The sequence below is a fragment of the Desmodus rotundus genome, chromosome 5 (assembly GCF_022682495.2).
Source record: "Desmodus rotundus isolate HL8 chromosome 5, HLdesRot8A.1, whole genome shotgun sequence".
In the NCBI taxonomy this organism is placed as follows: Eukaryota; Metazoa; Chordata; class Mammalia; order Chiroptera; family Phyllostomidae; genus Desmodus; species Desmodus rotundus.
The window spans coordinates 60711608-60725802 of record NC_071391.1 but is presented as its reverse complement, the minus strand read 5'-3'; the positions used below and the strand labels follow the sequence as shown (position 1 = coordinate 60725802).

The 14195-nt window shown below is 38.8% G+C and overlaps 1 protein-coding gene across 1 annotated transcript; it reads left to right on the top strand.

Annotated features, from left to right (window-relative positions):
• Positions 1-5313: 5313 nt before the first annotated feature.
• LOC128780895 (tripartite motif-containing protein 64C-like) lies at positions 5314-11156 on the top strand. Its single transcript, XM_053924439.1, has 6 exons — positions 5314-5730; positions 6289-6381; positions 7474-7704; positions 8729-8751; positions 10006-10103; positions 10663-11156. The coding sequence occupies exons 1-6, from the start codon at positions 5314-5316 to the stop codon at positions 11154-11156; spliced, it is 1356 nt and encodes a 451-aa protein (XP_053780414.1).
• The last annotated feature ends 3039 nt before the right edge of the window (positions 11157-14195 follow it).

The window sequence follows — 14195 nt, the reverse complement described above, 5'->3', positions numbered from 1 at the left end:
TTTTCCTGAACATAGTAATAACATAATTTTTACAACTTATTGTTTGAAAGATTTGTTATTAAAGTTTAGGTGTAAATTCAACTGTTGATAATTTAAGGAGTTTAAAGTTAAAGTCAACACTGATTAAATTAAATAAGCATGAATTAATATCATCAGTCCTATTTGTCACTTTGGAGGCAGGACACATAGACTATGAGCGTAGACATGAAGGGTGTGAAGGGTGTGTGTGCGTTTTACCGTCAAGGAGTCAGAGAGAGAGAGAGACAGAGAAAGAGGAAGAGAGAGGGAGATTGAATGATACATGATCTATATATGTGCTTCTGGACCACTGAGCTTGTTTAAGTAAGTTAGTTATCATTGAGATCATTGGGTTTTTTTTATTTTTATTTATTTATTTTTTATTTTTGTTCAAGTAGTTTTCTGCCTTTTCCCCCTACCCCTCTCCATTGCAACAGCCCTGCCCCCTCCCTCCATTTCCTCACCACCCCTCCCCCATTATTGTCCAGACGTCCTTTATAATTGTTCCTGTAAACCCTTCACCCTTTTCGCCCATCATCCCCTCCCCTCTCCTCTCTGGTCACTGTCAGGGTGTTCTCAATTTCAATGTCTTTGGCTATGCTTTGCTTGCTTGTTCACTTTGTTGATTAGGCTCGTTAATGGTGAGATCATATGGTATTTGTCTTTCACCGCCTGGCTTATTTCACTTAGCATAATGCTCTCCAGTTCCATCCATGCTGCCACAAAGGGTAGGAGCTCCTTCCTTCTCTCTGCTGCATAGAATTCCATGTGTAAATGTACCATAGTTTTTGGATCCATTCGTTTGCTGACAGGCACTTGGGTTGCTTCCAGCACTTGGCTATTATAAATTGTGCTGCTATGAACATTGGGGTGCATAGGTTCTTTTGGATTGGTGTTTCAGGGTTCTTAGGATATAATCGTAGCAGTGGAATTGCTGGGTCAAAGGGCAGTTCCATTTTTAGTTTTCTGAGGAAATTCCATACTCTTTTCCATAGTGGTTGTACCAGTCCGCAATCCCGCCAACAGTGCACTAGGGTTCCTTTTTCTCCACAACCTCTCCAACAGTTGCTGTTTGTTGCTTTGTTTATGATGGCCATTCTGACGGGTATGAAGTGGTATCTCCTTGTGGTTTTAATTTGCATCTCTCTGATGGCTAGCGATACTGAGCATCTTTGCATATGTCTCTGGACCCTCTGTATGTCCTCCTTGGAGATGTGTCTATTTAAGTCCTTTGCCCAATTTTTTAGTTGGGTTGCTTGTCTTCTTAGAGTGTATTTGTGTGAGTTCTTTATATATTTTGGAAATCAAACGCTTGTCTGAGATATCATTGCAAATATGTTTTCCCATACAGTTGGTTCTCTTTTTATTTTAATGCTGCTTTCTTTAGCCATGCAGAAGTTTTTTATTTTGATGACATCCCATTTGTTTTTTCTTTCCTTTATGTCTGGGGGACATATCAGTGAAAACATTGCTGTGTGGAATGTTAGATTTTCCTGACTATGTTCTCCTCTAGGACTTTAATGGTGCCGCAACTTATATTTAAATCTTTTATCCACCTTGAATTGATTTTTGTGTATGGTGTGAGTTTTTGATTGAGTGTCATTTTTTTGCATGTAGCTGTCCAGCTCTCCCAATACCATTTGCCAAAGAGGCTATTTTTGCTCCATTTTATGTTGCTGCCCCCTTTATTGAATATTAATTGACCGTAGACACTTGGGTTTATTTCTGGGCTCTCTATTCTGTTCCATTAGTCCATGTGTCTGTTCTTATGCCAGTACTAGGCTGTTTTGATTACAGTGACCTTGTAATACATTTTGACAGCAGATATTGTGATCCTTCCTACTTTGCTCTTCTTTCTCAAAATTACTGCAGCTATTCAGGGTCATTTATGGTTCCATATAAATTTTTGAAGTGTTTGTTGTACATCTGTGAAATATGCCATTGGTAATCAAATAGGTGTTGTGTTGATTCTATAAATTGCTTTGGGTAATATGGACACTTTGATGATGTTAATTCTTTTGATCCATGAACACGGTATATGTTTCCATTTGTTTGTATCTTCCTTAATTTCTTTCTTCAGTGTTGTGTAGTTTTCTGAGTGTAGGGCTTTTACCTCCTTGGTTAGGTTTATTCCTAGGTATTTTATTTTTCTTGTTGCTATATCAAATGGGATTTATTTCCTGATTTCTGTTTCCGATGTTTCACTGTGGGCATACAAAAATACCTTTGACTTCTGGATATTGGTTTTGTATCCCTCTGTTTTGCCAAATTCATTTATTATGTCACGTAGTTTTTTGGTGGACTCTATAGGATTTTCTATGTACACTATGATGTCGTCTGCAAATAATGACAGTATTGTTTCTTCTTTTCCAATTTGGATGCCTTTTATTTCTTTTTCTTATCTGCTTGCTGTGGCTAAGATTTCCAATACTATGTTGAGTAGATGTGGTGAAAATGGACAACCTTGTCTTATTCCTGATCTTAGAGGGAACATTTTTAGTTTTTGCCTATTGAGTATGATGTTGGCTGTAGGTCTCTCATATATGGCCTTTATTATGTTGAGGAATGCTCCCTCTATTCCCACGTTGCTGAGTGTTTTTATCATAAGTGGGTGCTGTACCTTATCAAATGCTTTTTTCACTTCTGTTGATATGATCACGTGATTTTTGTCTTTGCTTTTGTTTACGTGATGTATTATGTTTATTGCTTTGGGAATATTGTAACATCCTTACGTCCTTGGGATAAATCCCACTTGGTCATGGTGTATGATCTTTTTAATGTATTGCTGGATGCGGTTTGCCAAAATTTTGTTGAGGATTTTAGCGTCTATGTTCATCAGCGATATTGGCCTGAAGTTTTCTTTCTTTGTTATGTCTTTATCTGGTTTTGGGATTAGGATGATGCTGGCTTCATAAAAAGAGTTTGGGAGTCTTCCATCTTCTTGGATTTTTTGAAATAGTCTGTGAAGGATAGGTTTTAGCTCTTCCCTAAATGCTTTGTAGAATTCTCCTTGAAACCGTCTAGTCCAGGGCTTTTGTGTGTCGCGAGTTTTTGGATTACTGCCTCAATTTCATCAGCTGTTATTGGTCTGTTAAGTCTTTCTGCTTCTTCTTCATTCAGTTTTGGAAGATTATGTTTTTCTAGAAATTTGTCCATTTCACCTAGATCTTGAAATTTCTTGGTATATATTTCTTCATAGTAATTTCTTATAATCCTCTGTATTTCTGTGGAGTCAGTTGTCATCTCTGCTCTTTCGTTTCTGATTTTGTTTATTCAGGTCCTCCTTGTCTGCTTAAAGGCTTGTCAATTTTATCTTTTCAAAGAACCAGCTCCGGGATTCAGTGATCCTTAGAATTGTGCTTCTAGCCTCTATGTTGTTTAATTCTGCTCTGATCTTGGTTATTTCCTTCCTTCTACTTGCTCTGGGCTGTATTTGTTGTTGTTCTTTGAGTTCTTGTAGGTGTAGGGTTAGGTTGTTTATTTGAAATGTTTTTATTTTTTTTTTTAGATAGGCCTGTATCGCTATGAACATCCCTCTCAGGACTACCTTCGCAGTGTCCCATAAGTTTCGGGTGGTTGTGAGTTCATTTTCATTTGTTTCCAGAAACTTTTTGATTTCTTCCTTGATCTCCTTCTTGACCCATTTATTGCTTAATAGCATGCTATTCAATCTCCATGAATTTGAGTGTTTTTGATTTTTTTCCTTCAGGCTGGTTTCTAGTTTCAGTCCCTTGTGGTCAGAGAAAATGCTTGACATGATTTCAATTTTCTTGAATTTGCTGAGGCTTGTTTTGTGACCTATCATGCGGTCTATCCTTGAAAATGTTCCATGAGCATTTGAAAGAATGTGTATTTTGCTTCTTTGGGATGATCTGGGTGTTTTTTTCTACCTTGTCCTCCAACTCGCTGATTCGATCCTCTGCTTCATCCAGCCTACTTGTAATTCTTTCTAATGTGTTCTTTATTTCTGAGATTTTATTGTTCATTTCTTCCTGGTTTTTGGTTATAGTTTCTATTTCCTTTTTTATGCTGTTGTAGTTCTCACTAGGTTCTTTATAATGGTCTGTGAGTTCCTTGGGTATCTTTATAACCATTAATTTGAATTCTATATTTGATAGTTTGGTCCCCTCCATTTTGTGTAGATCTTTTAGTGGGGAGTCTTCCATTCCTTTTGATTGCATTTTTTTTGTCTCCCCATTTTAGGAGACTTTGCTTCTGTGCTTCCTGATTTTTCACTTTGCTAGCTGTCTTTGTACGGGGAACTTCTATGGTAGGAATTCTATGAGGTTCAGTGGTGTAGTCTCTGATCTCCTTGTCTGGACGCTCTAGGTTTGCCCTTCCTTCTGTTCATGTGGGCCCTCTTGTTGTATTTGGGTTTTTACCTTTTGGTGGTTTGTTTGTTGGTGGGTTTTCCTCCTCCAGCAGGTATACCGATCTTCACAGCTCCCACCTATTTTTGTATATGATCAGTGGCAGGGTGTAGGCAAAATGGTTTAAGACAGCAGGAGAGTATTGTATGGGATTGAGAGTACCAGCAAGTAGAGAAGAGATAGAAGATTCCCTGGATAAGTATAGCATTAACTGTGATATTTCACCCAACTAGCCACTTTTTATAAATGGTGAAAAAGAAATAAGACTCTTGTTAGAGGGGAGGATGATTGTGAGCTGAATCCAGAAACAGAGTGCTTATGCAAGTGTAGACGATGAGATATAGTGAAATTAAAGTATAGAAAGTAGGCATAGTGTAAGAGAGAATATTATTAACCACAACAATAATAATGCTCAGGATTAAAGTGAAGTGGGCTAAGATCATGAAGGGTTACTCTGTAGTATGTACAATTGTATGGAACAACAATTATATACAATAGTTTTTGATGTCCTCTGCAGCTCTTTGCCTCCAAACTTCATGTAAGCTGGGATTCTGTTGGCTATTCTCTCTTCCTCAGAAGATTGGCCAGGTGTTCCAGATAGGCAAAGGGAGAACTGGGTTCCACTCACCTACCTCACTGCCATCTTCCTCCCTGCATTCGAGATCATTGTTTATTTTAAACAAAGAAAGATGTTGAGGACTCTCTTGTCTCATTTTTTCACTTGTATCAGGAAAAACCCAACCTGTCTAGACTTACCAGGTGTAGGTTTGTACAGGAGGTAAATTAATGTGTGGATTAGGTTCCTATTTAATAGGGAGATGGAGGTCAAGTGGACATGCCTTTATCCAAAGGCCTTTCTTTCATCATCTGGGGGAAAAAACAATGACTCTCTCTTTCTTTCTTTCTTATTTTAATTTTCAGAAACATGGATTCAGACACATCACCAGCCTTCTGGAATGATCTCACTTGCTCTATCTGTATGAACTACTTCCTAGACCCTGTCACCATAGACTGTGGGCACAGCTTTTGCCGTCTCTGCCTGGGCCTCTGCTGGGAGGAAGCCCAAACTCCAATGTGCTGCCCTGAGTGCAGAGGAGTATCAGAGAGGCCAGATTTCAAAACCAACATCGCACTAAGGAACCTGGCTTCCATTGCCAGAGAGGCCAGAGCTCACAATGTCAACAGCTCTGAGGGGCAGATCTGTGTGGCACACAAAGAAGCAAAGGGGCTCTTCTGCAGGGCTGAAAAGAAGCTGCTCTGTGCGCTCTGCTCTGAGTCCCCAGAGCATGCGTCTCACAGTCACAGCCCAGTGCAGTGGTCTGCTGAGGAATACAGGGTAGGTGTAATGTGATAGCTCTAAGCTCCAAAATGAGAGAGAAAGGTGAGAATGATGATGAGGACGTGGATAACAATGGAGATAGTGGAGATGGTCCTGGTTCCATGTAAATTCCAAATTATAAGTGTATCTGGGCAATGCTATTAACCAACTTGAGCACTATAATCAAAGTTGTGTTGAGCATTACTAAAGAACCTTGCCTTCGAAATACTGTCCAAGTATGTAGAATTGGTGCAATTGTGGGTCAGGTGGCCAGCACCAGGAACACTGGCTTCTGATGCACGTTTGACTTATTTATAGTCAGGATATGTGAAAATCTGGGTGCCAGTTTCTCAAGAAATGAATGTTATCTGCAGGGTACCAACAAACATCTTATTATATGTTTCTGTGACCTCTGATATTCCAAATATTTCAATCAAATTAAATTTATGTGGAAAAAAAACAAACCTCTCCATTTTAATTCAAGGTGACTTTTCCCAACAACTGCCTTTAACCGTAAATAAGGGAATACCATTTACAATATCATCTTTTGTGTCACTAAAGCTTACACTTATTTCGCAGGAGGAACTTCTAAAGAGAATGCGATCTTTATGGAACATGACTCAAGAAATAAAAAACAATCTGAAGCAGGAAGCTAGCAAAAAGCAGTCATTAGAGGTAAGAATGAACACGTTCTGCTTATTTTTATATTTTTATGCAGGTTGAGAAAGGCTGGCTTATATTTTCAGCCAAATTGAAGTTACCAGTTAAAGGATAATAGCTTCTGCTTAGACAAAGGCAGTGGTTTTTAGTGATATATCAGTAAACACATATGTACTGGCCAAAAAAATATATAATCAGCCAATAGGAGCTACTGCAAAGAATATGAATACAGTTGACTCTTGAACAAAACAGGGGGCTGGCAGTTTATTATCCACACACAACTTTTAACTCTCCCAGAATTTCTTAATTCTTTCTTGTCTACAAGACGTTGTTCCCAGTACCCGTAAATACCAAATATCAAGGATGTTCAAGTCTTTTATAGAACATGGTATAAGTTAATACATATAGTTGGCCCTCTGAACTCATAGGTTTCCAATCTAAGATCAAAAATAACACCTTTGATACACTACAGGCTGAATCCATGCGTAGGAAACTTACAAATACAGACAGTCAGCTCTGTATTTAGTGGAAAAAAAATCAGAGTGTTAGTGTGCCCTCACAGTTCAAATCTGTGTTCAAGGGTCAACTGTGTATGCGGTAATCAGGGCTTGTTGGGCATTCCTAGTGCAATGTTGAAGGTTTGGTAAATCTCCCAGAAACCGAGTAAAAGACAACACCACATTAAGTTTGACTGCAAAGGAGAGGAGAAAAATAAAGTAGTACATAGAAGAAAAAGTAGAGAATTTAAAAAAATCACTACACTATGGTATATACTTAAATATTGTTAAATAAGTAGAAAAAGCAGGCAAAAGAAAAGAGAAAAAGAAAGTAACAGAGAGGAAACTATTGGTGGAGTAAGAACCTTGAAGAAGCATGAGAGGGAGAGAGCCTGGGGTCCTTCGGTGGGCTTGATTTAACAGGAAAAAAGACCAGGAACATAGGGTCAGGATAGACAGAAGGACTGGCAAATACTCAAGACAATTGGAGGTGTGAGGCAGAAAAGTTCATCAAGTACTTTTTTGATGAGTGTGAGGAAATATTTAAAGTTTGAAGTGTTCTGCTGAGAGAGTGGGTATAGGTAATCCCTTTGATGCACTATCTGTGCAGGACTGCGTGGCCCTTAGGATGGAGATGATCAAAGCTGAATATCAGAAGATGCATCTTTTTCTCAATGAGGAGGAGCAACTCCATCTGAACACAATGGAGATAGAGGCAAGGGAGATCTTCCTACAATTCGAGGAGAGCAAACTTATGATGACCCAACAGAAAGAAAGCCTGAAAGGCATGTTGACAGAGCTGACTGACATGTGCCACAAGCCTAACGTGGAGCTGCTCCAGGTGAGAAGGGAGGGTCGATCCTCAGAGACAGAAATCCTTTTCTGGGCAATGTCGCCCTAATATTGAGATGTTGCCTGCGTATACAATACCGTTACCCTCAGCTAAGCAATAATGCTCCTTGACTCCCATGATCAAGTCTGTCCATTCAGTCACTAATTTCCTCATATCCTGATAATAACGATTTCAGTGTAATCCAAAGTACTATCTACTCAGAGATTGTTCAAAATCAGTCAGTCTCTGACCAGGAACATTAACTTTGCTGCGGTAATTCTCTATTAATGTTCCCCTAGTCCACTGTCACGCTCTGTTATCCCCACAAAAACAACTTACTAAAGACATTGAGGTTTTGCTCCTTGCCTAGGCAACATTTATAGAATGTGGCAATCAATGTTAATGCTCTCTCTATTTTTCATATGATTTGCTGTTTTGCTTTCATTATTACCATAAATGGTCAGATCTTTCCTTGGGAATAAGATGGGGTAAATGAGTGACATTAGAAACCTAGAACATAATGCATCACTTCACTTCTCTGCCTGAACTCCTTCCTCCCTCAGTGTACCCTGAGGAAACTTAGCATGATTTAGTGTAAGTTCTGTTATTAAGACAGCCTCTGGCCCTGGATGTGTAGCTCAGAGGATTGAGTGTGGGCCTGCAAACAAAGGGTTGCCAGTTTGATTCCCAGTCAGGGCACATGCCTGGGTTGTGGGCCAGGTCTCCAGTAGGGGGCACTCGAGAGGCAACCACACATTGATGTTTTTCTCCCTCCCTCTCTCCTTCCCTTCCCCTCACTCTCTCTCTAAAAATAAATAAATAAATAAGTAAAGAAAGAAAGAAAGAAGGAAAGAAGGAAAGAAAGAAAGAAAGAAGGAAAGAAAGAAGGGAATGAAAGCCTCTGATTGTTCCTTAAAGAAGAATAGGAAAAAATACGTTACTAAAACAAACTCTGAAAAGTATTAAAACATACTAGAAAAGGCATAAAAGCCAGAACTCACATGTTTACCTTCTTTTTTTGTTTGTTTTGCAGGATTTGGGAAATATATTGGAAAGGTGAGTTTACAATGATGATTTCTAAGAAATCATAGTTTTTTTGATGAAGTGTACATGTTTTGAGCTATAAAACTTGTCCTCAGTGGCTATTTTCCATTTTGTTTCAAAAAATAAAGCCCTGAAGCACTATGGTCTCAGAAGTTTCTTCCTTATGTGTCTGTATTCAAACATACCTAAAAACCATGTGACCTTCTGGGCTTTGTTCCAGCCACACACCCCACCATCCTCTCCAGACATCACAAAAAATGTTTCTAAGGGACTTTTGTAAGGTATTATAGAGATGGAAGGGGAAAAGGAAGGGAAGAGGGAGCTTTCCTATGAGTGGGATAGGAGAGGGGTCATTGCTTTTGTTCCCAGGACTAGCAATGACTCAGCCTGTTCCATCACTGTGTGTCCCCTCTTGTAGGCAGCACTTCAGGGGGCACTGACCTCCTGGTGCCCTCAGGAAGTGTGACCTTCAGGAGCAGGGCTGCCAGGGTAGTTTTTTCCCTTTCTTGGCCAAAAAAAAAGAGCAAAGCTGTCTGGCTCTGTAGATTCTTGCCTTTTGGACACTGAATGTTTGGTCGGTGACTACTGCATTTTCCGTGTATAATGCACTTCCATGTATAGTGCGTGCCCATGTTTTTGGCCCGTACTTTCAGGAAAAAAATCTTTCATTTTAATATTTTAAAATCAATAATTTATTTATTTATATTTAGAAACAGAACAGATTATCATTTTCCAGGTTATTATTTGGCATACGGCTATTGTTATTGCCTTCCAGAGTTACACTTTTAATGCATAAGCATAAATCAAAAAATTAAAAACATTTATATAGACATAGAATTAGTACTATCCATGTATAATGCACACCTTTCCTTTTCCCTCAATTATTTGGGCAAAAACATGTGCTTTTTACATTACAAAATACGGTACTTGCAGACTCAAGTCCCACAGGCTTTTCCTGACTTTTCTGCTCTGTGAAGATAGCCAGGAGTCTTGCATTCCCTGAGGTGGAGTAGAGGGAGGAAATGATTCTCAACGTCAGAAATGGAACAATGTCTGAAAACCATGGGAAAGTTGAAATTTGATAAAATTTAAATTTATTACAAAAGTAACATTTCTTATATGCCCAAGGGGTAAAATACAATGTATACCCAGTTAACTCAGAATGGGAGGACTCTGGCGAAATATCTGGGATTAAAAGCTGTGATTTTTGCAATGATTGTATGATTAACCTTTGGCCCTAAATCCCTCTGCTGTTATTCTTTACAGAACTGAATCGGTGCAGATACAAATGCCTGAGCCAGTGAATCCAGAGCTCACTTTATGGCACTTCACTGGAATCCTAGACATGCTGAACAACTTCAGAGGTGAGAGTCAGCCCTTTGGCATCAGGCCTCCATTTCTTCAGTGGTTCTTAAGACTGAGTCATCTATTTTCATTACTTATATTTTTTCTGACATGAAGGTAGTACATGACTTCCCAAAATCATGTAAATTTCTATCAAATATTTTGATTCTTGAATATATAACAGGTGCAACTTATATTCCAATAATTAACCTCAAATACAAACTTGCTATCTATTTATTAAATAATATCAAGGACAACCAACAAAGAAAAGATTTCTAAAGTGATGAAAAAGTTTTAGGTGTAACCTGAAATAAACTGTCTAGGGATTGAGATCAAATCACTGCTTTCCACAGTTCATAATCTAAGCAGAGGGGTTTTGTTTGTTTTGTTTTTTCTGTATACTTTAAAGGATTTCTGTGCTGTAGAGGTAGTGATAACTTTTGCTCTTGGTAGAGGAGTCAGTCTCCACTCCTTTTACTGTCTTTACTTTGCATTTCCTTAGAGGAGGGCAGATGAAGAGACTGTCCCAAAAGGCATGGAAATTCCATTCATTGACTTGATTTTTTGCTTCTTTTGCAGTGGATAATGTTCTGAGCGAGGAAAGCATCAGTCGCCATGTAAGACTTTCTAAGGATATTAGTGTGATACTTAGAGGGGACCGTGACAGCACATCCAGCGAGCCCCAGCGAGTGCCGAGGTTTGCGGCATGGGGAACTCACACCTTCACCTCTGGTAGACATTACTGGGAGGTGGATATGCCACACTGCTCGATGTGGGTTCTGGGAGTCTGTAAAGATTCCCTGATGAGCCATACCGATATTATTGTTGATTGTGAAGAAGCATCTCTTCTAACGTCTTTGAAAGTGAATGATCATTACTGTCTCTCCACTAACTCCCCACTCTTCATTCAGTATGTGGAAAGGCCTCCGGGCAAGATTGGAGTGTTTTTGGATTATGACAATTCAACTGTGAGCTTCTATGATGTTGAAAAAAGTTCCCTCATAAGTAGTTTAGTTTCTTCCTCCTTCTCTTCCCCTCTGAAGCCTTTCCTATGTTTTGATTCTCCAAGTTAAGTTTTGACCACTTATTTGATAAAGTTCCATGTCTAAGCAAACTATTTGTATGAAATGTCCCGTGAGGCAGCAGGTTGATACCTGACTGTCTTGGAGCATATTGTAACTTAAAGAAACATCATTATCGTATGTTTATAAAGTGGCATAACCACATGAATGTACAAATGTGTTCATTAAATTTTTTAATAAAATTTGTTACAATGGAGAGCTTCCTAGAATATAGTCAATGGATCGATGGCATTTTTTTAAACTAACAGCTGTATTACGAAAAGTTATATACCATAATATTCACCCATCACATCTCAGTTAAAATAACAGTTTGGAAAGCATGTCCTCTCTGACCGTACAGATCAGTGTAGTTCTTCTTAATCCAAACTCTCTGATCACACTATACTATGTCGTCATACTAGACAGCAAACTTTCATCAAATTGGTAGATGCTTATTACCACCAGAGTGACAATGGTAAGAGGAGGATGTATTAGTTACTATTTCCACTATCTACTGCTGTACTAAGATCATACATCACAATAAGGTGAATTTGCAGTTTACTGTGGGACCAGAACAATAGAAACAAAACCCAGCAGAATACTGTACAATGGTGAAAAAGAAGGAGAGCAGGCAGCTTATCTCTGCATTTTGTTCTCTGTCTCCTATGCCATCACTCATGGCCCTGATGATGGTATTAAGTAAATTAACAACGATGTATGACCAGCATGGCTGAAACACACAAGCACACACATACGCGTAGCCTCTGTGCTTAGAGTCTCTACAGTTGCTGCCTCCAACACAAATATTTTTTCACACCAGTAAGAAACCAATGGGATTTAAATTCAATTTGTGTAATTTCATGAGGTTTTTTTTATATCAACCTTTAAATCCTGAGCATTTTTAGTAAACTTCCTTTCAAGTAAGGTAATTCTCTCATCCATTTATTTCTTTATTCAAAGATTTGCTAAGCACCCCTGATGTCCTAGCCAATATGATAGCTGCTAAGAATGCAGCTGTGAATAGAAGACACATTCTCCCTTTATCTCTTGTCATTTATTCTGTTGAAAAAGAAAAGTTCCAGCTTATTCTAGGTTCTCTAAAATGAAGGCCCATCTTATTTCTGAAAGTCCATGAAAACTTCCTTGTCAACTCAGTTTTTCCTTACGGGGTGGGTGGACTAGTAGGATTAAGTAGACAAAGAGGAAGGAGTAGAAAGTGGCAGACTGACATCGCATGATAGGCTAACCAGATATGACCGGAATATGCAAACCCTGCATTCCTGGATTTTGGCCATGAATAGTAATTGCGCCCTGATAAATATTTTGGTGACTCCAGCAAGCTCACAAAACATAAAAAAATCACAGCATATATTCAATCAAGATAAAAGGCCATAAGATATGATTTTAATGTCAAGAAAATGAAACTAATAAAATTTTGCACTTTGTACAATCTTTATGTTGAATAACAGCAAAAGAAGGTTACATTAAAGTAGAAAAAGCATTAAAAACTATAAAGTATCATTGATAGGCTTCAGCTAAGAAGGGTTTCCTCAGAATAGACACCCCAGGTACACAGTCAGTTCCCTGACTTAGCCCTGCTCATGTGTAGCCAGTGTGTAAATGACAAGCCTAAAAAGGAAACTGAACATGTCCTCTAGATGCCTCTGAAGCGGGGAAGGTATAATGAGGGAATGCTTTATGAAAGAACACTTCACAACATCCACAAAACTTCCACTTCCACTGTCCACATCAAGAAACACACCAACCCTGCCCTGAGGTCTCTCTCTGCACTGATGAGTCACTGGGGCAGTGGTCCAGAGAGTGTGACGATTTTCCGCCTTCACTCATCAAAGGAGAAATGCATCCTGAGAGTCAACCAGTGTGTCATTCTCCCTCAGCCAAGCCTGTGCAGAGACCCCTAAAGCTTAGTCCCAAGCCTTGTCCACATGCAGCTCCCAGTAATGTTTGGCAGAGGTGAAGACCTGTGCTTCCCGTGCAGCAAAATAGTTCAATGTTCCAGCGGCCAGAGACACGTACAGATGGTCCTGCATAAACCTCAGACTTCTCACATCATCCAACAGCCTGATAATTGCAATTGGTTATTTCACTAGTGAAGGAAATTCCACTGTGAAGAAAAGAGAATATTCCAGTCACAATCAATGTTAAAAATAAAATTGTCTATGAGAAAAAGCATGTCCCTAGTGTCTCACTGGAAAAAGAACATTCCAACATTATTAGAAGGGCAGTTCTGAATGGAAAATGTTGGATTCAAGTGATGCTAACATATCTGCTGAAGAAACAAATATCTAATTATAATAGAAAACAATCTTCCTAACAGTCAGAGATCATAAAGGAGAAGGAGGACTTGTCTACTTCTGACTGGTTACTTTTCATGACAGCTGAAAAGCTGGACAGCTGGGCAGTGCCACCAAGTCCATGGCAATAAAACTTAGCCCGATCACCCCTTCTCGGGGGACAAAAATAATTTTAGGCTAAATATAAACAGAGATTACTTCTCCAAGATATGATAATATTCCAGTTGACAATATTCCAGTTAATTAAGCAAGTTGACACTAAAGAAGAAAGGTAAAGGCCTTCTTAGAAGTGATTTCACACAAAGAATTGTCTGCCTCTGATAACTGGTTCCACCTGAGAACTTATCCTTCCTCTTTCTGACAGATCATCCCTCCAGGTTTAGGTTTGCCCTGGAGCTCTGTGTATGGCCTCAATGACCACCAATATCCTTCATTGTTATTATTCACAAAATCCTCGTTTCTGCATTTAGGGGTTGTTTTTACATTGATGATTATTTATGATTACATCCATTGAAACACACATTAGAAGTCCAATTACTAAAACTGTTTAAAGCAGAAATATTTAAAATCTAATTCACTGCTCTTATTTTAAATTGGAATATCTTGAACTGCCATCCGGTTTTCTATGGCTCAGTGAACAACTGACTTTTAATGTGATGATATTTCTAGGAGTCAAGAAACCCTTTTTTGCTACATGTCTTTTTTCTCATATATAAATAACATCATGTTTATAAGT

Coding starts and splice junctions, on each gene's coding strand:
- LOC128780895 (XM_053924439.1), top strand. CDS start 5,314: ATGGATTCAGACACATCACCAGCCTTCTGGAATGATCTCACTTGCTCT. Junction 6,382..7,473: donor GCAAAAAGCAGTCATTAGAG/GTAAGAATGAAC, acceptor CTATCTGTGCAG/GACTGCGTGGCCCTTAGGAT. Junction 10,104..10,662: donor CATGCTGAACAACTTCAGAG/GTGAGAGTCAGC, acceptor CTTCTTTTGCAG/TGGATAATGTTCTGAGCGAG.